The following is a 23,245-nucleotide window of genomic DNA, read 5'->3' on the forward strand; positions in this document are numbered from 1 at the left end:
GAAAAATATGTGGGGAGGCGAAAATCCATATTTTGGGTGGGCGAAAATTCGTGCCACTCCAAAAAAGGCAGGTAATTTTACATTTTTTTTGGAAATTTTTTTTGTTAAAAACATATAATATATATTTTTACAAAATTTTCACAAAAAAAGTGTATATACAAAATTATATTTTTTTAAAAAAATTGCCTCGATCTATGTGCAAGGGCAAAAAAGGCCCTTTGGCAAAAAAATGCCTCCCCAAATCCAAACTCTAAAAAATCGCTCCTTCAAAATCTTCAAACCAGGAAGCAACAGGGATGCTCTGATACCATGTAAAAGTTGTGAAAACCAACTTCACATATCGCCAAGACCACCTGCATGCAAATAATTTGCTGAAGAGAAACCAAAGAAGGAAAGGTAGGGCTTGGAGAAAATGAATGGTGCGAGAGAAAATATATTCCAACAATGAAAAATGAAATTGTTGTACAAAAATATAATAGGAGAGCCTATTTATAAAGGCCTCTAGGATGCTTCTAGAATGAGTTGGTAAGAGCTAGGAGATAAGCATGACAACTAAGCGTACATCTACAAAAGGTGGATTATCCTCCATGTAGACGAGAGAATAAGTATGACAAGGTAGGAACAAACTCCTATGTTGTCAACAAGTCAATACGTAAAAGTATGCTAACTCCTAGATGACAACTAATAAATAATGCATTTATCTAAGTAAATTTAAGTAAAGTGTAATAAATAATAATTTACGCTAACACCAAATTCATACTACACAATCAAAGTTATGCTTGCACAAATGTGGCAGAGCTTTCTTGCATACAACAAAAGATGATTTTTACAATGAGGGGGCACTCCTTTATATAGGCACAGGAGTTGAGAAAAAGGTGGAGGAAAAAGTGGGAGCAACTCAACCAACTTTGACCTAGTCTAACTATAAGAGAAAATATATGGTTACATGCAACTTGCATTACATTTTTTACATACACATGTAACTCGCATTACATGTAATTACACATCTTCATTAATACATCCTCTTCAATTACAAAATGAAAGAAGAAGAAGAAGAAAGACAGAAGAGAATTGAAACAATCCTAGGGATTGTTCTAAAGGGCCTTGTACTTGGCGATGCAATCCTGGATGATTACAGGATCGGAAGTTCTTGTACTTTGTACTGCTGCATTCACCTTGATAACCGTGGTGTTGCATCTTTTGATAACCTCTGACTGTGATGAATTGTCCATTGTCATGTGGAAACTTGATGTGATCCAGCTTTCTCGCTCAAGTTGTCGTGAATTCTTCTTTGTAGATCAGCACAAACTGGAGTCTTTAACACTTTGAAAACCTTCTTGATGGTGTCTAGATGTAAACTCGGAACAACTTTCCATTAGCACCTTTATCTCTGTTTTTTTTTTTTGAAGTGCTTGGCGCATGGAAATACATGCAAATAGAGATCGCTGATTTCCAAAATGTGACTTAGGCTTTCAAGATGTCATTATTGCATGAAAAATGATTACATGTAAGTGCAATATGCAACGGGGAATGGAAAGTGAGATGAGGTGCAAATGTAGATGAAGGGTGCACTTTACATGTAAGTGTGGGTGATGGGATGAGGCACAAAGCATGGAAAGATTCAGAAACATGTATTTGCTCATGAAGGTGCGAATGCATATGGAGAGATGGGAATGGGAAATGGAAGAGAGATAATGAGTTTACAGGCACGTGCAAATGGCGAATGAGATGGAATACATTTAATCGCATTTGTTGAGTGAGAGATGTGAAGTGTTGTGACATGGAAGATGGAAGTGGAACGTGATGATGCTTTTGCATGAAGTGAAGCAAGAATAAGTTCTTGGGAAAGAACTTGCAACTTCTCCAAGTGGAGAAAATCGGCAAGCAAGCACAAAACACAAAACACAAAAGAAACGTGCCTTTGGAAGTGACTCAAACATACCAAGATGCAATGCACTTCAACACTCAAATTCAAAATTGGGACTTGGGAAAGAACCAAAAATATGTAAAAGAACAAATTCTTCATTTTAAAAGGAAAAATGCACTTTTCATGGCAACAAAATCAACAATGGCAATCATCAAGCAATAATATGCATGGAAATAGTAAGATAAGCATGAATTGATGAGTAAGTTTGAAAATGTCCACTTACTTGGAGGTTGTGAGCCAAAATAACAAGTTTTATAGACTTAAGACCAATTCTCCCATAAATCTGGATTTTCAAACAACTTTTTGACTTTTTCCGTACATTCATGTAATGGACATTCAATGGTCGAATTTGACTTGAGAAGGTCAAAAACGTGGTCTCCAAAGACAAGAGAACGCATTTAAAACTCAAAAACAATCCCTCTTGATCAAAGGTATGGGCTATAAAATGCATTGTTTTTGAGTTTCTTGAACAAAAACATGACTTTTTAATGCAAAAATCTGGGCCGTTTTTGCAAAAACATGACAAAAAAATGCATGTTTTTGAGTCATTTTTGACTTGTGAATGCAAAAACGACTTCCCCAAATGTACATAAATGGATCAAAATGCAAAAATGTGACCCCAAAATGCAAAAAACTGGATAAAAACCCCAATTTTTTGGGCGTTTTTAGCAAAAACGTGATTCATAGAAGACATGAAACGAATTTGTTTTTAGCTTCTAAGTGCAAAAATGCGAGTCAAAATGTATTGCAAATGATTGAAGATGCAAAAATTCCTTTTTTCCTTGCAAAAACATGATTTAAATCACTCAAAATGGATTTATTTGAAGATTTTTCCAAAAACGTGCCCTTGGAAGGAGTTTGAAAAATTATTTTTTTAGCAAGATAAATCCATTTTCAATGTTAGAAAATCCATGGCTAAGCAAAGATGACCCTATTGGAGAAGATCTCATGCAAAACTATCAAGAAAATCTCTCACAATGATCAAAATCGGGTTCTTGGAGGGCAAGAACATGTTCTTCAAAAACGGACTTTTGGAGGGTCGATGCATAGATTAAAACATGTCTTTCTCCAAAATTGGACCTTTTGGGTGCCATTGCATATTTTAATATGTGCTCATAGGAAAAAACGGACCTTTTGGGGGAGGAAACATATTTTAAAATGCATTTCACCTTTTAGATGTTTAAGCATGAAAACTTCATTTTTGATGCAGTAGCATCAAAAAGGTCCACTTATGATAGATTTTTGATGTACTGACATCAAAAAGGTATACCAAAGTAAATTTTATATGCAGTGACATGTAAAATGCCCAATTTTGATGGATTTTACATATTATTGCATATAAAATGTCCACTTATTAAGACTTTAAGTCATTTAATTCATTTAAAATTATAAAAATGTTACAAAATGGGCCATAAACAATATTTATTTATCATATTTAGAAATATAACATATAAACATCATTTAAATAAACATCTGATTTTTAAAACAAAAAATAGACTTAAACTATATAGTTATTTTAAGTGAAAAATTAAAAAGTAACTCAACTTAAAATTATAACATAAAGTGCACTATAGTCACTTTAAGTTAAAAATTTAAAGTAACTTAAAACCATAACAAAAAGTGAATATAAGTTATATTTATCAAAAAGTGAAAGTCAAATTAAAAATATAATATCATATTTTTAATTCGTGTTGTTGCACCAAAAAGTCCACTTTTGAGACACTAAAACAGGCATATCTCTTGCCTGACAACTCCAATTGAGCTCTAGGTTAGACCAAATCAAAGGGAAAAACAAAAAGCATGATATGAGAAAAACTAAAGGACTAAAAACCAACAAACACAAACTCAAAAGCAAAGAACAAATGATGAAGGGTTCAAAAATAAAGCAAAGACTCAATAGAAAGCAAAATGAAAAAGACTTGACGAAGGCCTTCAGTAAAAGGATTCATTATATCAATTAGTACTGATTGGTTGATCAATGCTAACCAATTAGATAATGAACTAAACTCAAAGAAATGCGAAACTAAGTTGAAAAAGTTTCGTATTGTTACTTGCATTTTGTGGTGACAAAATGCAAGACAACAAGTGGAATTGGAGTATATACTCCTTTATCCACTCAGTGAAGTGTAATCAATTGGGCTCCAAAGAAGAAGAAGACTTGCCATTTCTGCACAACAACTTGCATCTTCTATCACATAAGGACCCAAAATACAAGAAGGGCACAAAGAAGCTTTGGGATGTGGCACCTGAGTCTGCTGACTTGGATATGACAATTGATGATCTTGCTAGAGCCACACTGCTTGATATAGATGATGTAGAGCCACACTGCTTGATATAGATGATGGAGAGGATGATGCAGCACCCTCTACTGCTGGTGGAACCAGTTATGGTTCCAATGAGGATGATTAAATACTTGCAGCCACTGAAGACCCCAATGATCCACATTTTCCAGATAATGCATAAGATGACTGAGAACACTTTCATGATTATTGAATCATGTTTCAAACATTATTGAATTATAAGTTAGAACTATGCCTAAGTTTTGTGAATTCAATATGATGATTTTCTTGATGAATCATAATGTTTATCTTTGTTTCTTGATGAATCATAATGTTTATCTTTCACATTTGGCATTGATCTATGGTCAAGCATCATAGATTCATACTATGAAATGATCTAGTTTTAGAATTATTTATATATCTCTTATTTTTTTGAATACAGACACACACACTCACAAACTATAATGGGAAAAAAAACTCATGAATCCATTATCCGGATACTCGAACCTGAACCCACCCTCGAACCTGAACCGGCAACAAGCGATTAAACTCTTCATACCACTAAATATTTTATGATTTAACATTCTTAGAGGATTTCAGTTCTGCCCACTGAAATTCTGTATTCAACTTCAAAAGAATTAGCCTCTTTAACAAAATTGAATTAATTTTTAAATTTTGGAAGATGTAAATTCAAACAGCATATTTGACAATCCAGACAGTTTGATGATACCTTCTCAAAGTATGTGTTAAATTTGCATATATAAAAAGTAACTACTTCAGAATGTAATTTTAATCATGTCAAAATATAGCGGTTAATGTTCTATTTACTTGGGTGTACATTCCTCCTGATGTAAACGATGTTTTTCATGGTAGTTACAAGGATTTTACTGTTGTGACATGATTAGCCCTAGCTTTTGGTCTTTGTTTGGCATTGAAAGAGAAAAACTTGAGTGACGCTTTCTTGAACATTGTTTAGTGCACTCATAGCAGATTCTACTTTTGTAAAAAATAACGATGGCTCAATATCCCATTGACTGGCATCGGCGTAACTGTATTTGGAGCTATATTTAATAATAATTCATCCTGAACAGGAGATGCAGGGGAACTGCTACTAGTATGGGGATGGGGATGCCATTCAAGTTAGAGTATGCGTATAAATGATTAAAGAGATGATTTTGTCATTTATGAATGTGTTACAGAAATTGTGTTTGGGGATGGGTATACGGGCCATGTTCCTGTAGTGGAGTTTCTTGGCAACTATGTTAGATAAAATTTGATAGTTTATGTGAGTTGGCCAATATTTAAATTTTTAATCCTCTCAGAGATTTATAATAAGTTTTTGTTGAAAGTGAGTGAATTTCAGATCCATTGTTCACATTTTGCTATGACCATTTTCTCAATTTCTTTTATATGATAGAATACACTTGGATGATAATAGCTTTAATTTCAGTTAGATACCAGCATGAGACAAATGCAATTTGCACGATACATCTTTTTTGCCAAGTCATTCATTATATTAGCCTCCATTATATTCTGGTCTTGAGACTGGAGAGTATGCTCCATATTATGCACAAATCACCTAAATGTCATTTTGACTTTTGATATTTTTTGGCTCTTGGCAAATCATATATTAAATTATTTATATGTTTACCTCTTTTCCAAGGTTTGGTCTGGTCAAACCATATCAAGCATAAATGATATTCTTTTTCTCTGTTCTGAAGTATTCTTTTGAACGATTCAATTAATTCTGTTTTTTCTATACCTTTTTCATGAAGCAGATCATTGACAGCACTCCAGCTGAGAAGAAAGCTGATTGGAAAGCATTTTCCACCGGACATGGTTGATGCCATAATCTTAGATCTTCAATCAAGGTACACACTCTGATCATCCACTATTTTCTTTTGCATATATATTTTTAAATATTATCTAGTGCTTTTTTGGTAAGTGAAAACATATATGGTTTAGAGAAATTGGACCAAAAAAGTGACTTCAGTTGCAGAATAAATATATGAAGAAACATAGCACTGTAGGGAAGATTTTGATTGGGTTTACATGTAACTATATATAAGTGCATTCTTGTCTTGAAAAGTTGCTCTTTAGTTGCAGGTGCATTTCACTTACTGTTTTGACACTTATATAGACTACTAGCAGAGATTTAGATGGGTCAAACTACAAAACAATGTATATTTATCGTATTTATAGTTAGTATAGATGGTTCATACGATAAACTATTAAAAATATTTATAATAAATTACACACACATGTATGTATAATGTGTAATAGATATTACTATTTTATCATATGTCATGTCCCTTCCCATCATGTGACACCACAGGTCAGCACTCAGCCTATTTCCTTCTAGCATCCCAATAGGCTAAGGGGAATTAATCAAATGGGATGTTAGAGTCGTATTGGAGACTACTGTCATTTTTCCCTACACTGATGTGCTTACCATTATTTTAATGTACAATTCCATTACACACTCTTTGGATGGTCAGTATGTGTTTTGGAGTCTTACCACCTTTTTGGTGCCATGTGGGACTTGTCTGTTTGATTGTGGGTGCATTCCTGACTCATAATGGGAAGATTCTAATGACAATTGAAGCTTGAGTGCATTGGTTACAATTCTGGCTTCCTCGCCACTTGTTACATAGTATTTCCTGGGTAACACCCCTGCATGCCACTGAATGCTTTAGTGGATGAGAAAGGCTTGGAAAAGGACATTCATAAAATCTTGTTAAGGTAAATTTGATGTTTTCTCTTGAATGATGATAACCCTTCTATTTGTGATTCGGGCAACACCCTGTCACATCTTTGATTTCGATGCGAAGTTATTGAAGCATTCATTTTGGTTGTAGAACCAGCAAGGACATACTAGGATTGTGCTAAGGAGTTAGAATGAGTAGGGGGCTCAATGTTTTCTGAGACGACGAGACTTGGAGAAAGTGCGCATTGTTTATGTGGACTTGACATCAAAACGAGTGTGGATGAATGGGCTAACCACAATCTCTTTATCTACTGTACATTTTATGCCATTGCTCGGGTTGGACGATTCTATGGAATGAGTAAGGAACAACTAATATTGTTCTAGGGAGTGGAAGTGATGGGTTCAGCCAGTATTTTAACTATCATACTTCCTATGTATCTCAGTCAAGGAAGCTCAGACTGATGACCGAGTTCCTTGTTATTTCGACTCACATATGTATGCATGCAAAGAGCTTTAAAGGAGCATTTTACTTGACAATGTTTTGTTTTAACTGGAATAAATTTGTGCTTTAGCAAGGGGGTCAGATATTGTTCAATGGTTTACATATTCTGCTGTTGCTTCTAATATGCTTAGTTCAAAGGATTTGTTATTATACTTTCCATAGATAAATGTATATGTTGCACGATTGAGTGCAATAATAGCTTAGATAAACCTCACATACACACCACAGACTGGGTTTGTAATCATTCATAAAGTTAGACAAGAAAAATTTACAGTCGAATTTGAGGTGAGTTATTACAATGGTATCAAAGCAAGGAGCTTGGTACCTAGTGGAACTTTGGCAAAGGGCTTTAAAGGAGCGTTTTACTTGACAATGTTTTGTTGTAACTGGAATAAATTTGTGCTTTAGCAAGGGGGTCAGATATTGTTCAATGGTTTACATATTCTGCTGTTGCTTCTAGTATGCTTAGTTCAAAGGATTTGTTATTATGCTTTCCATAGATAAATGTATATGTTGCACGATTGAGTGCAATAATAGCTTTGATAAACCTCACATACACACCACAGACTGGGTTTGTAATTATTCATAAAGTTAGACAAGAAAATTTACAGTTGAATTTGAGGTGAGTTATTACAATGGTATCAAAGTAAGGAGCTTGGTACCTAGTGGAACTTTGGCCTTTGGATGCATCATTATAACAGGGAACCATGAAGAATTTGGAGACCACCCATAATACCCGAAGGAAGGACAATTTAAGAACTTGTGGGTGTTCAATCCAATACTGGGATGGCTACAAATCAAGTAGGGGAAACATTGAGAGTCCTCAGGGAAGGACAAAACAATGTCGCTGATGTTTTGCAACATCTTGCTAAGGCAATACATCAGTTAAACATAGGGCCAAGAAGATGTCAAAGCCATTGCAGTGAAGGTAGAATTGCAGCCGGGTCTCCATGAGGTGAGCACCTACATGTACCACATATTGACCATTAATGCCAATATTTGCCGAGAATAATGAGGAAGCAAAAGTGGGAATGCAGGAGCAACAATAGCTATTCCAGAGGATGTTATGACTATGCACGTAGAGTGGGATCTGTTCATTGATAAAGTAAAGCTTTGTTCAGTGTATGGGACAGAGAAGGGAGATGAAAAGAGCTAGAGAAGATAGAAGACCTAGAAGCCCAAACATGGACTTGAAGGATGCCATGAACAAATTAACTTTACTTGTATTTGATGGCAACGGGAAACTACAGCTAGAGCCTAAATACATAAGTTGGACACATTCTTCGCATTAAAACCCATGACTGAAACTGAGGCTATTAAGTTCACTACTATGCACCTAGACGGGGCAGCCTATTATTGGTGGCATCACGAACTTGTTACCTAGGACGATGACATGGTTAATTCATATGAGCAGTTTAGCAACAAGCTGATCACTCGGAAAGGACATAGAAGCCTATATTAGAGAATTAGCCAATCTTAAGCATAGTGGAGCATTGGACACTTACATTTATGAGTTTCAGCGGATATCCATCATGGTCCTTGACATGTCTGTAAATAGGAAAGTGATGTTGTTTGTGGAAGGATTAAGTGAAAGATTCAAAGGGTTTGTTAGGGTGCTGAAACCAAATACTCTTCAAGATGCAATCAAGATGCCACTCAATCTAGATAGTTCATCATCAACGGTTCAGCCCAATAAAAAACCTTACAAGGGATTAAAGACTAATCTGAAATCTTCAAATCAAAACAAAGCCACTCCACCCAATTTGGATTGAGTCTAGGAATGAACTTAGAAGGAAGAACTTATGCTTCTCATGCAAAGAACGTTGGACCCCAAAGCATAGGTGCCTTGGGAAAGGTAAAGTTTATTATATTGAGGTGGTTACTAACAACGAAAATGAAGGTAACAGATTTGATGACAACGATGAGGAAGGCAAGCACGAACAACCCCAAGGAGAGACGATTGAGGGCTAGGCTTCCATCTAGCCTCCTACAGTTGCCACCCTCTCAAGAATGCCTACTAGAAAATATTATCTATCTAAAAGGAGTGGTTGTAGGTCAGCAAACAGTTTGTCTAGTGGACACAAGAGCTACACATAATTTTATTATTGCTTCCATAGCAACAAACAAGAAGTTGTAAGTGGAGGCGATTCTAGAGTTTGATGTTAAGGTTGTTGGTGGGGATCTACTCAATTGCTTGGGGATGGTTCCACAACTTAGTATTCAGTTTGGGAGTTACAAATTGATTGCAAATTTTTTATGTGATTGAATTAGGTTGGATGGATGCTATTTTGGGACTACAGTCTTGGAAGGTACACTATTGATCATGGCCAGAAGAAGATTAAGTTTATGAGAGGAGATCAATAAGTCATTCTTAGAGCCATGATTGCTAGAGGTCCCAACATTGTTTTAGCTCATAGGATGGAGTCCATATTGAGGCATGATGATAAAGAGTCGGTAGTACATTGTTCTATTTCCACTAAAGCCATTTCTGATTTGGGACAGCACCATCACATTGATATACAATCAGTGCTAGATAAGCACAAGGGTGGTTTTGGTGACATTCCCCTTGGCATACCTTTTGATTGAGGGTTCGAGTATGTGATAGAATTTGAAGAGGGTGCAAAGCTCATCATCACTACACCTTATCATCACGCTAGATATCATGAGGAGATTGAGCGGATCATTAGGGAGTTACCAACCATGGGACACATTAGGCCAAGTTTGAGCCCATTTGCTTCATTAGTGGTTTTGGTTAAAAAGAAAGATGAGACTCTACAGATGTGCATTGATTATAGGGCTTTGAATAAGAGGAGTATCAAGAATAGGTATCCCATTCCTTGCATAGATGAGTTATTGGATGAATTACATAAGACTGTTTATTTTTCAAAGATTGACCTTCATTGAGGATACCATTAGATTCAGGTCCGCGAGGAGGATGTGCATAAGACAACCTTTAGATGCCACTATGAGTTTTTGGTGATGACCTTCGGAGTCACCAACGTACCTATCACATCCCAATCATGTACAAATCACATTTTTAATAATGAGTTGCATAATAAGTGTTGGTATTCTTCAATGATATTTTTGTATTTAGCATGACATGGAAAGGACACTTATGTTATCATGATGAGGTTTTGAGTATCATGGAGCAGCATTCATTATTTGCCAAAGAACCCAAATGCGAGTTTGGCTTGACAGAGATCGTATACCTTGGGCATGTTATCAAGGCTAATGGGGTCAGTGTCCATCCATAAAAGATACAAGCTATTCGAGATTGGCTGCCACTGAGAAATTTTTTTAATTTGGGAATATTGCTTGGAATATGTTCTTATTACAGGAGATTTGTGAGGGGGTATTCTTAGCTTGCGGCACCACTTAACAATCTCACATAAAGGGGTGCTTTTAGGTGGTTAGAGGATGTGCAAAAGTAATATTTGATAAGGTCAAGAGGCTATGAGTACTTGTCCAGTACTAGCATTACTACATTTCTGTAGACCATTTGTTTTGGAATGTGATGCTTCTGGAAAAGGAATAGGTGTAGTACTTATGTAGGATAGGCATCCTATTACTTATGAGAGTAAGAAGTTGAAGGATCACGAGAAGCTGTATTCCACCTACAATAAGGAGATGTTAGCCATCACACATGCTCTAGCTAAGTTTAGGCAGTATTTGGTGGGTGGACAATTTGCAGAAAGAACAAACTGTAATAACCCTCAGCTGGTTATAGCCAAAACATCAATTTCTTTCACAATTCAATGAATTGAAATTTCGTCAAACATTTGGCGAGCAATTCAATTATCAGATAAATCAGACTTTAAGACTCTTACATAGATGAATGCTAAACAACTGATAACTCTACCTTATGTGTTTGCACTCATAATTCTGAATTGTAAAGTATTCTATAACAATTATTACTGAATGTTTATTTGAACTCAATAGAACTGCAATGCTTTTATTGATTACAAGAAGCTGTTACTTTTCTTGATATGAATTTTCCAACTGGCCCAACCCAATGCACAACACCAGAATTATTAATGCTGGTTGTAGGCTTCTTCCCACTCAATTGCAGAGCCTCCAATTTGATTGCAGCCCTGTCACAGACCCCTCAAACAAATTGCAGGTTATCTAGACCAGATCGCAGGCCAATGTATTCAAACGCAGGGCCTGAACAGTAATTCACAGGGCTTGAATATTAAATCCTAGCGCCTCAAAGAAGTTTGCAGGCCTATGGAAATGACGCAGGTCTGATATTAGTGATCACAGGTCACAATTAGATGCAAGCACTGCCACTTTAATGGACAAAATCCCTCTAAATGCACAACAAATTTGCCCAATCCAAATGCAGGACTTCCAACAGCAATATCAGATAATTGAAACTCTTCCAACCATGCCAATTAATCCTCTCCAAACCAATCGATTCTCTTGGCATAAATCCACTTCTCAGGAACAAAATAAACAGTAGAGAAGTGATGACAAAATTACACAAACTCGCATTACCAATGATATTCTCCAAAACAACAGTAGTACAGAAATGGAGATTCAACTTAAATCCAAAGTGTAATTAAATCGCTATACCTCAACACTGATCCAATATGCTTCTCAGCTTCAAACCCTTTTACCTAAGCAAAGGCATTAAAAATCAGAACCTCAGAAATATCACCAAGGCAACAAAAGAAAATAAAATAATTGGATAATCAGATGATTTTCCAATGAAATGAGCTCATATTTAGAATCCCTTATTGCCAAAACTTTCCCAAAAGACCTCAACTCCAGAAACTTTCCAACACAACCCTTTTTTTTAATATCTCTTAATGACATTATTATAATAAAATACTATTATAATAAATCGACTTTAATAATTAATCAGTAAATATGAGCTCACAGAATTAACAACTACATCCATTGTAGGTGATGACCTACTGCTAGAGCCACTGCCAGAAATGGCAACTGCCAAAAATATACTTACTAAAAATACTAAGTCCACCACTAAGACCCCCTAGTTAGGGTTTTTCAGCTCATGAGAGTCTCTATAATGAATTGATTGAATCATCCTCAAAAGCATGCCAAAAATGGGGACATTACACAAAAAATAATAGTTTTTTCTTCTTGGCATAGAAGGAATTGAATGAGAGACAATAGAAGTGAATCAACAAGGTTCAAGCTTATGACTTTGACATTGAATACACGAAGGGAAAGAATAATGTAGTAGCTATGCACTTTCTAGGAGACCAACTAGTACTACTTGCCATGCTATGTTGGAGATTTCAGCTGATTGGAAGTCTCAACATTTGAGTTTTTCAAGAACACATTTGCATCTGAGGTTATGGATGGTCAGATTCAGGGTAACATATGTAGGGTAATTAATGATATAATTTATTACAAAAATAGAATTTGTTTAGTTCTAGAATCCAAAGTAAGATTTTGCAGGCGGTGCATGATAATTCGATAGTAGGTCATCCCGGGTACTTCAAGACTACAGTAAGATTAGATAGAGGTTTTCTTGGAAGGGCCTTAAGGATCATGTTCTTAAGCATGTTAGCGTGTGCTTGACTTGTCAACAAAACAAGTCTGAGCTTGTGTATCCCGCTGGTCTATTGCAACCCTTACCGATTCTTGAGCATAAATGAAAGAGTATATTCATGGACTTTATCGCAGAGCTTCCAAAGGTGCACGGTAAGGATAATATATTTGTTGTGGTTGACAGGTTGACAAAATAAGCTCACTTTTTTATTGTGGCAGCTAATTGGGCAACCTCTCAGGTAGCAGCGTTGTTTTTTAATGAGGTTTTTAAATTGCATGGTCCTCCTAAGGCCGTTGTTAGTGAAAGGGACATCGATTTTCTTTGCATGTTTTGGCAGGAGTTATTCAGACTAGCTAGGACATAGCTGACCCCTAGTACCAGTTAGCATTATCAAATGGATGGGTATTGCAAATAAATGAGTGGAAGGTTATCTTCGCAACTATATTTCAGGGCAATAATGCTTGGGTCAAATGGCTAAACTTGGGTCAGTACTGCTATAATTCGACATATCATATGACTACTAGTATGTCGCCCTTTAGAGCACCTTATGGTTATGATCTGATGTCTTTCATGGATTTGGCCTTAGCAGATAGCAAGACAACTTTGGCAAAGGATTTGTTACAACATCAAAATGATATCCTCACAACTCTCAACCTGAGAATATGCATTGAGTCCTGAATCAACAAAAGATCTATGTTGAGCGTCACAAGACAGAGATCATTTGAGGTTGGGGACGTGGTGTTCCTGCATCTTCAGCTTTACATGAAGAAGAGTAGTTTTGAGAAACTCAGCCTAGATTATATGGACCTTACAAGGTGTTAAGGTAGCTTATGAGTTAGAGTTACCAGATGGCAACATAATTCATAACGTCTTTGATGATTCTTCCCTCAAGAAGATGCTTAGACAACATACGAGTTCACTAGGGTTGCCCCCTCTTGAAAAGGAAGGAAAGTTATAGTTAGTGCCCACTGAGGTGCTGGAGGTAAGGGAAATTTTTTTGAGAAACTTGCCCATTGAGGACACAGCATGGGAAGGTGAAAGCATTTTTCAACACCAAGCAGTTCAATTTCTTGAGGGCAAGCAATGGTGTGACACTACACGTCAACACTTAGCCTATTTCCTTCTAGCATCCCATTAGGCTAAGGAGAATTAATCAAATGGTATGTTAGAGTCATAATGGAGATTACTATCATTTTTCCCTAGACTGATGTGCTTACCATTATTTTAATGTACAATTCCATTACACACTCTTTGGAATGAGTAAGGTACAACAAATATCGCTCTGTGGAGCGGAAGTGATGGGTTCAGCCAATATTTATCATACGTCTTGTTGTCGGTAAAGTTATAAAATAGCTGATGGGTAGATTAGCATGTATTCGGTAATTATTATGTAGCTCACGAGTAGAACTAATTAGATCCGAACGAGCGTGATGGTTGAGTTACCCCTTCGGGAAGGTATATGTACACTGTCCGAAATGGACTTTGGATCATTGTTGTAATCATAATTGGAAGCACTATGTAATCTCTTCAACATATATGCGAATAATAAAAGGAGTACTGCTATGTTACATATTCTTGTCTGTATGCATTAAACTATATACCCCATACAGTAAACATTTGGTGTTGTTGCCCCATGGACCTGGAATGAAGGCAGAGGAATGAAGACTAATGCCGAATCAGCTTAACAAAAATAAGAATAAGCTAAAGGAAAAAGATGAAATACGCACCACACAAGGGAATTTAATTTTGGCACAATAGGCTGAACGCAGATGGAGGTTTCAGCAGAGTGTTGACAGACACCGAAGCATCGAAGAATTGTTGGAAGAGATTCGACAGCTGTTGGAATTGGTGAAAGAAACAAGGGAGGAATTTCTTACCCTGTATATGCCGAGGGAAGAGAATCCAGATGGAAGGGAATTAACTCGCATCGCTCGGAGTGCCGAGGGAGCACAAGCGTGGAGTGAACTCTTCGTCTACGATACACTTCCGGAACAAACAATTTCCCTTAACGAAAACCCTTTTTCACCAAGTAATGCGACTGTTGGAAATAAGATGATTGTCTGAAACAGCGCAGATGTGCAGAACAACACGGCTGAGCAGAACAACATGGGTGTGCAGAACAACGCGGGAGTGCAAAACAACGCTGGCACACAACAAGTACCTCCATCTCGAATAGTAATGGCTAGACCAAAGGAAAAATTGCCAAAGTTTGATGGTGATGGAACGACCGATCCAATCAGACACTGTAAGACGTGCAAAAAAATTTGGACGACGAATGGCATAAACAACACAGATGAATGGGTCTGACAATTTTCAGCAACCCTAAGGGGTGTAGCAATTGATTGGTTTGCCGACGCCAATCCCCAAAAATTAACTTCTTGGGCAGCAGTTAAAAGGGAGTTTATTATCGAGTTTCAATTGCTATGAGACGACAATGAGATTGTAGCAAAAATCTACAGCACAAAGCAAGGGAAAAATGAAACAGTCCATGTATATGCCACAAAATTAAGAATTAATAAATAAAATGGAAAGTAAGCCGGCAGATGGGCTGAAAAAAGAGATGGTTCATTGAAGAACTATGCCTAGAGTTAAGGAAGAAAATGAAGATTGTGCTGCCATCATCATACACCGAAGCATACAATTGGGCGATGGATATAGAGAGTGAACAGAAAACCAAGTAGAAGAAGAAAAGTAGCTCATCTGACTCAAATGACTCATCTTCGGAAGAAGATAGCAGTGGTGGCGAAAAGGACAATAAGAAGGTCCAAGCTCTCCAGAAGGATATGATCAGAATGATGAAAGAATTTAAGCATATGCAAAAAGAGACGAAGGGAAACGATCTATGGTACACAGAATGCAAGACAAAAGGTCACATGAAGGGGTCTTGTCTGAAAAACCAATTCTATGATATCTGTCAGATTATGGGACATTCCACAAAAGAATGCCCCTTCAATATGAAAACAAGAGGGCATCAACAAGTGCTCCTGACATAGGAGACTTTTATGTCGAGAGGGAGCGGAAACCCTAGCAATGACGGTGCCACTTCAGGTGGGTATAGAAATAATAGAAGAGGGAAAAACAACAATACCAACAATAATAATGGGGGCCGCAGCCGAATTCAGTACGATGCAAACGACCGCTCGATAGTTCAATGCCGAGCATGCAATTTGTGGGGCCACTTTGCACGGAACTATACATCAACAAACGCACCAAAGTTGTTATGCAGATGGTGCGGTCCTGGAGATCATGAAGATGCCAAGTTCCCGAAATCAAGAGTGAATTTGATCAACATCGGTGCGGACGAAGAAGTCTTGGCAATCACTCGTAAACAAGCAAAACTGTACCCCGACCCAACGAAAGAGAAGAAGAGATTGGGAGAAGCACGGGCGAAAATTGAGAAAGCAATGCAGGCAGAAAAATCACAATTGAAGGACACTATCGGTACCTCAACGAGGAACTGCGCAAAACAAAACATCATAAGGCAGATATTACAAACTGAAATACCAGTCAAGTTAAATGGTTTGATCCTTACAATGCCTCAACTACAAATAGCACTCACGAACATAGCCCCAAGTGCTAAACTACTAGGAGAACATGGAAGGAAAAAGGAAAGCAGAGCAAGTGCAACGGACCCAATGCTGCTAGCCTTCACATCCGGACGACATCCGATGGTCGTAGAGATGGGTATATTAGGAACGGTCCTTTCAGATACAATTGTAAACGGAGGTTCAGGGGTAAACGTCCTACCAGAAGATACCTGGAAGCATAGTTGGCATAATCGCCGAATAATTGGCGAGTTTTTACTAATCGCCGAGTTTTTGGGACTGGCGAGTTTTTCTCAGATTTAATCGCCAGAAAAAATCGCCGAGTTTTTGTGAAAAATCGCCGACTAATCGCCGAGTTTTTGCAAAAAATCGGCGAGTTTTTCAGAAATTTTTTTTTTTTTTTTTTGGTTAAAAAAAAAGGCAAAAAGCCTATATATATTATGTAAGATAGAGAGTTACAATATGCTAGTAGAGCTAGGAAGAGGAAAATGTGATTGTAATGATGTTTTTACTTCTAGTTTGACACAAATTATTTACTATTATGCTTCCCACCATCAGCATTCAGCATGAGAATGTGATTTTGAACTCATTAGATGCATCTTCTCATTGAAATTTGCAAAAAAATGTATTTTGAATTAAATTTTAGCGGTTTTTTTAGGTTCCCGAGTTTTTTTTTAAAATGGCCGAGTTTTTCCCGATTAAACTTTTGGGGGGCTCGGCGAGTTTTTGGATTTGGCGAGTTTTCCAACTATGCCTGGAAGAAGTTGGGACAACCGATGTTGTGGCCACCTGCATTCTAGTTGCTCATGGCAGACTAGCACGGGATCAAACTGTTGGGAATCCTGATGGCACAACCAATGACTATTGAAATATAGCCGTTCCTACTCGATTTTGTTGTCATCTCGCTGAAGAGAGGATATGATGCCATTCTGGGCCGAGGATGGCTCGTACAAGCAAAGGTTAAGCATGACTGGAAGAAGAGTACCCTATCAATGGAACGCGGAAGTAGAAGATTCATAATTGACCTGCACTCACAAATGGTAGGTGAGTAGGCAACGTCGTCGGATTCCGAAGGCAAAGGTGGAGGGGATGATGAGGGGAAGAAGAGAATGGAACCTGATGAAGAGGGAGTATTGAGACTGGAAGGAGGGTCGAATGAGGACGACCTAGACTCGATGAACGACCTTTTCCACGGGCAGATAGAGGACTACGAACTCTTTTTGAGCTGTAATATGTTAAGGGTTGACGGAGGTGAGAAAGAAGAGGAAAATGAATGTCCGCAGGAATATAGAGAAGCGAAAGAAGGAAAGGCGGTTACGGCTGAAGTTGAAGGGAAGAACATACAGTACGAACCCAGAAAAAGGAAAGATTCCACCGTACAGTATATAGTGAATGGACCGCGCGGAAAGAAAAGGTTACAATGCACCACAAATTTACTAGAAAGGTGTCTGCAGCAAGGAAAACACATCGTACGGTCTACACAGGAAACAAAGAGGAAGGGCTTAATAAAAACTTCCAAAATACGGAGCAAAGGCTCTAAAATCAAGAATACAGCTATTGACGGACGGAATTCATGGTACCGAGTTTCAAGAACAAGCTTGGAGATATGGAAAGTCTGAGGGAGGGATGGTATAATTTAAATAAACTAGATGAGTGATGACTGCAGGCACAATGGGCCACGGAAGTTACACAAAATAGGTGGAAGCTATGGCATGAGAAGCGTTTGAAATTGAATAAATTTCAACCGGGCCAGTTGGTATTAAAGTATAGTGGACGGAACGAAATCAAACCAGGAAAGTTTAAAGTGAAATGGGTTAGACCATACCAAATCCGAGAAGTGGGCAACAATGGAGCAATAAAGCTGTGGACATTAGACGGGCAAGAAGTACCAAAAGTCGTTGATGGTTCCAAGTTAAAAATATAACACTCGAGAACTGCTTCCCTATCGATGAATAGTGGCAAGTAACTCGTAATAGCTAAAAAAAAACAAAAAACCAAAAAAAGAAAAAAAAGAAGAGAAAAAAAAATGTGATGAAAACACTATACGGTGACCATATGACATTTCCAAGGCACCGTACAGTTCTTCCCAACACCATATGGCAAACACTGTATGGCATCTTCAGCCACCGTATGGTTCTTTTAGTGCCCCCATCATCGTACGACAATTTAACATACCCTTTTGTGGAAACCCTACAGCTCTTTAAGTACTCTTTGTACGGTCTCTTCCAAGCACTGTATAATAGGACACAATCACCATTGAGGCAAACTGTATGAAGCATCTAAAAAGCCAGGACTAATAAGATGGTGTACAAAATTTTAAGAAGAGCGTAGAGAATTTATACCATACGGGGGTCAGATAGCTAGAGATCTCAACCATACAGTCACGCAAAACACAAGGGATGATATACACTGCTATTGTATGGACACATAAGACATTGTACGGGCATCAATACACATGGTACGGTGCAGAATAGAGAGGAGTTTATACAATTTAGTACTGCTTCAAACACTGTACGATACAGAAGAAAGGGGAAGTTTATGATTTATTTTGCCATACTGCATCTACATTGCCGTCATACGAGCATGAGGCAGAGGTCGATTTTGGGTTGGGTTTTGCAGACATTTTCGGAGTGATTAAAGAGAAAAGAAGAAAGATGTAGCCATACAGCAAAAAGAAATAGGAGCAAAAAAAAAAAAAAAAAACGACGACAAATAAAAAATGTTCAGAATGAATAACGTATGATCCCCAAGGGAAGGGAAAGACATAAATAGGTAGTAAAACATAAGCAATTGCCAGAAAGAGTGTGGGATTGGAAGAAAATCACAAAAAATGGTGTGTTCCATGGAGTTTTGTGTGGCTTTAAGAGTGCTAATTTGGTCTTGACGGCGAGGGCGTTGCCCCAAGACCTCGCGGGGGTGTTGCCCCTCAACTCCGTTGGGGGCGTTGCCCCCTAGACCCCCAGTCGCTTCAGTTATCAGTCGTGGGAAGTATGACCAGTTGATGAGACCTGGAGTTGCTATAGGCATGGAGTGTTTGTGTACTAGAGGTGGAGAGAACAACAGAGCAAGCATTTCGAGAGGGGTGATACACTTTGAGGCACTTGGAGTAGGTGTTGGACGTGAAACTATCTTGGTGGATGCATAGAGAGCTCGGGAGGAGTTGATCATCCAGTTGAAGGCAGTACAGCGACACTTGGCTCAGTGTACCTAGGAGTTGGAAGCAGAAAAAGCGGCATAGGTGGATATTTTGTAATTGTCGTCCGGAGATGACTTTTCTTTATTGGGGGGATGATGTTGTCAGTAAAGTTATAAAATAGTCGACGGGTAGATTAGCATGTAGTCGGTAATTATTATGTAGCCAATGAGTAGAATTAATTATATTTGAATGGGCGCGACTCGGGAAGGTATATGTACACTGTCCAAAATGGACTTTGGATCATTGTTGTAATCATCATTGGAAGCACTATGTAATCTCTTCGGCATATATGCGAATAATAAAAGGAGTACTGTTGTGTTACATATTCTTCTCTGTATGCATTAAACTATTTACCCCATACGGTAGACACTTCCTATGTATCTTGGTCAAGGAAGCTAAGATTGATGACCGGTTTCCTTGTTATTCTGACTCATACATCCAAGGAACTTTGAAGGTCTGTTTTACTTGACAGTCTTCTGTTGTAACTGGAATAAATTTGTGCTTTAGCAGGAGGATATCTAATACTCTTGTAATGGTTTACGTATTCTGCTAGTTGCCTCTAGTATGCTTAGTTCGAAGGATAGTTATTATGCTTTCCATAGATATATGTATATGTTGCATGATTGAGTGCAGTCATAGCTTAGACAAACCTCATACAGACGACAGACCAGGTCTGTAATCATTCATACAGTCAAAGGAAAATTTATAGTCAAATTCGGGGTAAGTTATTACATCATATTAACTTGGTCTAGAATGTGAATACTAGATATTCATTGTAATTTTCATTGTATAAAGATATATTGAGACAGTATTATTCTTTTAGAAATTATGAATATGATATTATGAGGCATTTAAAAATTCTATTTATGAGTAAGTTATTGATATATGTGTATCACTATGCTTGAAATTTTCAACTTTGAATATACGTATTGCTGCATCCATACCTAAACCAAAAAATTTGCCATACCTCCATACTGGGTACCGGTTCCTGTACCTGCACTTGTACCTGAATCAGCAATAAATGAAACTGTGCCCTGTTTGTTGATGTTTAGAAACACTAAGCTGGGCAGGATTGGTCAGATTTTTGCTACTTTACCCAATTTTGTTCAAGCTCTTCTTACAGTACTTGATTGTAGCAAATATTATAGATCGAGTCTTTGACTTCAGCAGTTGAACAGATCTGCTGATTTTGTATTGTTATTGTTCATTATGCCATTCCTTGAAATACTATGATAACCTTGTAAGCTGATTGTCTATGATTCACAGTACTTATACATTGTTGGGTGTATATGTGAAACTCGACAGTCTTTCATTTATTATGTACAATTTGTTATTGTTTTCCCTCCAATTGTTTGTCTCTTCATTTTTCTTTGAGACTCTATATATATGTATTGGAGGTTCATTATTTCATATTGTATTCGAAGAGCTGAAGCTGCAGCTGTGATGTAAAGTTCAGACTTTCACATTAATAAGAGATCTTCCCTGCAGTGTGGACTGGTGAACCATGATAAAATCGTGTGTTTTTGTTTTTCTTCTCTTTATTGTTCCGTTCTTTCCAGTTTGCACTTTCAGTGAACTTCACATACATGAGGTGATCTTTTTATATTAATAAATTTCATTTTCTTATTAGAAAGAAATTTCACAAATCTGTTAATCTCGAGTAGATGTATAGCCGAACTCTCCCATTATCTTTTTCAATATGTATTTCAATCTATTCATTTTTTGACAATCATATTGTTTTATTGTAGTGGAATACAGAGTGATTCTGACTATGCAGAATCATATTCCCGCTCCAGATGGTTGAGCTCAAGCTGGGGCCCAAAGAAGATAAAATCGGTAAGGTTCCTCATATTGATTGTGTTTGCAAGTATTTCCTGTATTGTTTTGTTGAGTTCAGATCTAAAGTAGGTTGCCATCTCCTATCTTATCTGACTTTTCGTTGTTGTATTCCTGCCACTGTTTTTAAATTGTCTTTTATTGATAAGTTCTCTGATCCTGCTTAGTTATAAAGACAAAGGTAAAATTGTTTTACTAATGATCCTCGAAAATCAAAGAGGGGTCGAAACTGAAAATTTTATCTTGTAATGGAAGCAGAACTGTTTTGAAATAATAAACTTTCCTTTTGGAAGTCAGATTTAGCTGGACATACGTAATGTATTGGTATCTATACTCAATTCTGAGAAACTGAAATTTATTAATTTCATCCGTACAAATTTCTGTTGCCTTGTACTACCTTCATCATCCAATCTTTTATGTGATATATGAGATATCTTACTTATTTGTGACACATCTTTGGCAGATGTGACTTTTGGGAATTATTTGTTAGTACTACACACTGCAGACTCCCGAATTCTAGCTCGAGGACAAAAATTGACAGAAAAAAGTCTTAAAAATTAGATGCCAAGCTTTCGAACTGAAAAAGTAACGTGTCTGATATGCTGATTTTTTAATCTTGTGTCCAGGCACTAATGCAGAGAGGGGTAAGCAAAAGTGATGCCGAGAGAGCTCTTCAGCATCTATTCAACGAAACTGATAAGACGAATGAAGAGAAAAAATGGGGTATGTCCGATTCAGCTAGGACACATCTTATGGCCCAAGCAACTAAAAAATGGTTGCAAGGAGGAAACATTTCATTTCAGACACGGAAAACCAGAATGGTGGGGTGGCTTCAGTACAGAGGCTTCAACTGGGACGTAATAATTCCTTTATTGAAGGAGTTGCAGGCTAATTATCCGGTACAATAAACCGAAGAAGACTTTGGTGATGCCCATAATGGCTTTGAACCTTCGAAATATCGTACGCCAGCAGAATTTGTCAATTTGAAGTTCTTCGAGATTTTTCTGAAACATATGTCATGTATTCTTGCAATGTCAAGTTGCTACTAGAGGCATTAGTTTCTTAAATATGAAATCCATTTTTATAATCAGTCGGAAGTTGATTGTCATTTTCCTTCAATTGGAAGCAAAATGATATATTCAATTTTTAAGATGTACTTTGTTTATTTCTGCTGTTCTTGCTTGTATAAATTCAAACTTTGACTAATCGAATGCCGATTCTGATTTCTGCCCTTCCCTTGCCCACGCATGGAATTCTATTTATCACCGACTACATCATTGTGCCTACAAATTATGTAACTGCAAATCTTTTGATTTGTCACTGACATGATGTCATATTAATTCAGTTTATGAATTGTAAAATGTTTTCTTTCCTACACTCAATCCTATCTAATTGTTTTCGTTTGATTTCTTATTTGCTCTCGTTGAATCTAAAAAGTTTCTGGTGTTCTCTCCTCGGATGAATGAGTATTACAATTGATATCGGGTTATTTCTTATAAATGCAAATATCCTTTGTATTTCTAACAATCAAATATGAATGTTTTTTTTCCTAAGCACTACTTTCAATTTAAAAAGAAGGGAGCCTTGATTTTTTATTTTAATGCCATGATAATCCTATCGTTGAATTTTTCCTCTTCTGTTTACACAGTAAACAAATTAATGTGTGTTCTAGTTGACATAAATTATTAATTAATTGACTTAACTAATTTTTTCAAAGTGGCCCCTAAAATTC

The 23,245-nt window shown here is 37.1% G+C and overlaps 1 protein-coding gene across 2 annotated transcripts in view; it reads left to right on the top strand.

Moving 5' to 3' along the window:
• The window catches only part of LOC149568043 (regulatory protein RecX family protein), a 141,362-nt gene extending 118,472 nt beyond the window's left edge, over positions 1–22,890 (top strand). For both annotated transcript variants that reach the window (XM_089821050.1, XM_089821051.1), the window contains exons 3-5: positions 5,985–6,077; positions 21,426–21,513; positions 22,140–22,890. In XM_089821050.1, coding sequence (XP_089677176.1) covers positions 5,985–6,077; positions 21,426–21,513; positions 22,140–22,421 — 463 coding nt within the window. In that variant the 3' untranslated portion in view covers positions 22,422–22,890. The remainder of the gene's footprint in view (positions 1–5,984; positions 6,078–21,425; positions 21,514–22,139) is intronic.
• Positions 22,891–23,245: the final 355 nt, after the last annotated feature.

Source organism: Cupressus sempervirens, chromosome 3 (assembly GCF_028749045.1).
Source record: "Cupressus sempervirens isolate cs-2001-9-10 chromosome 3, ASM2874904v1, whole genome shotgun sequence".
Taxonomy (NCBI): domain Eukaryota; kingdom Viridiplantae; phylum Streptophyta; class Pinopsida; order Cupressales; family Cupressaceae; genus Cupressus; species Cupressus sempervirens.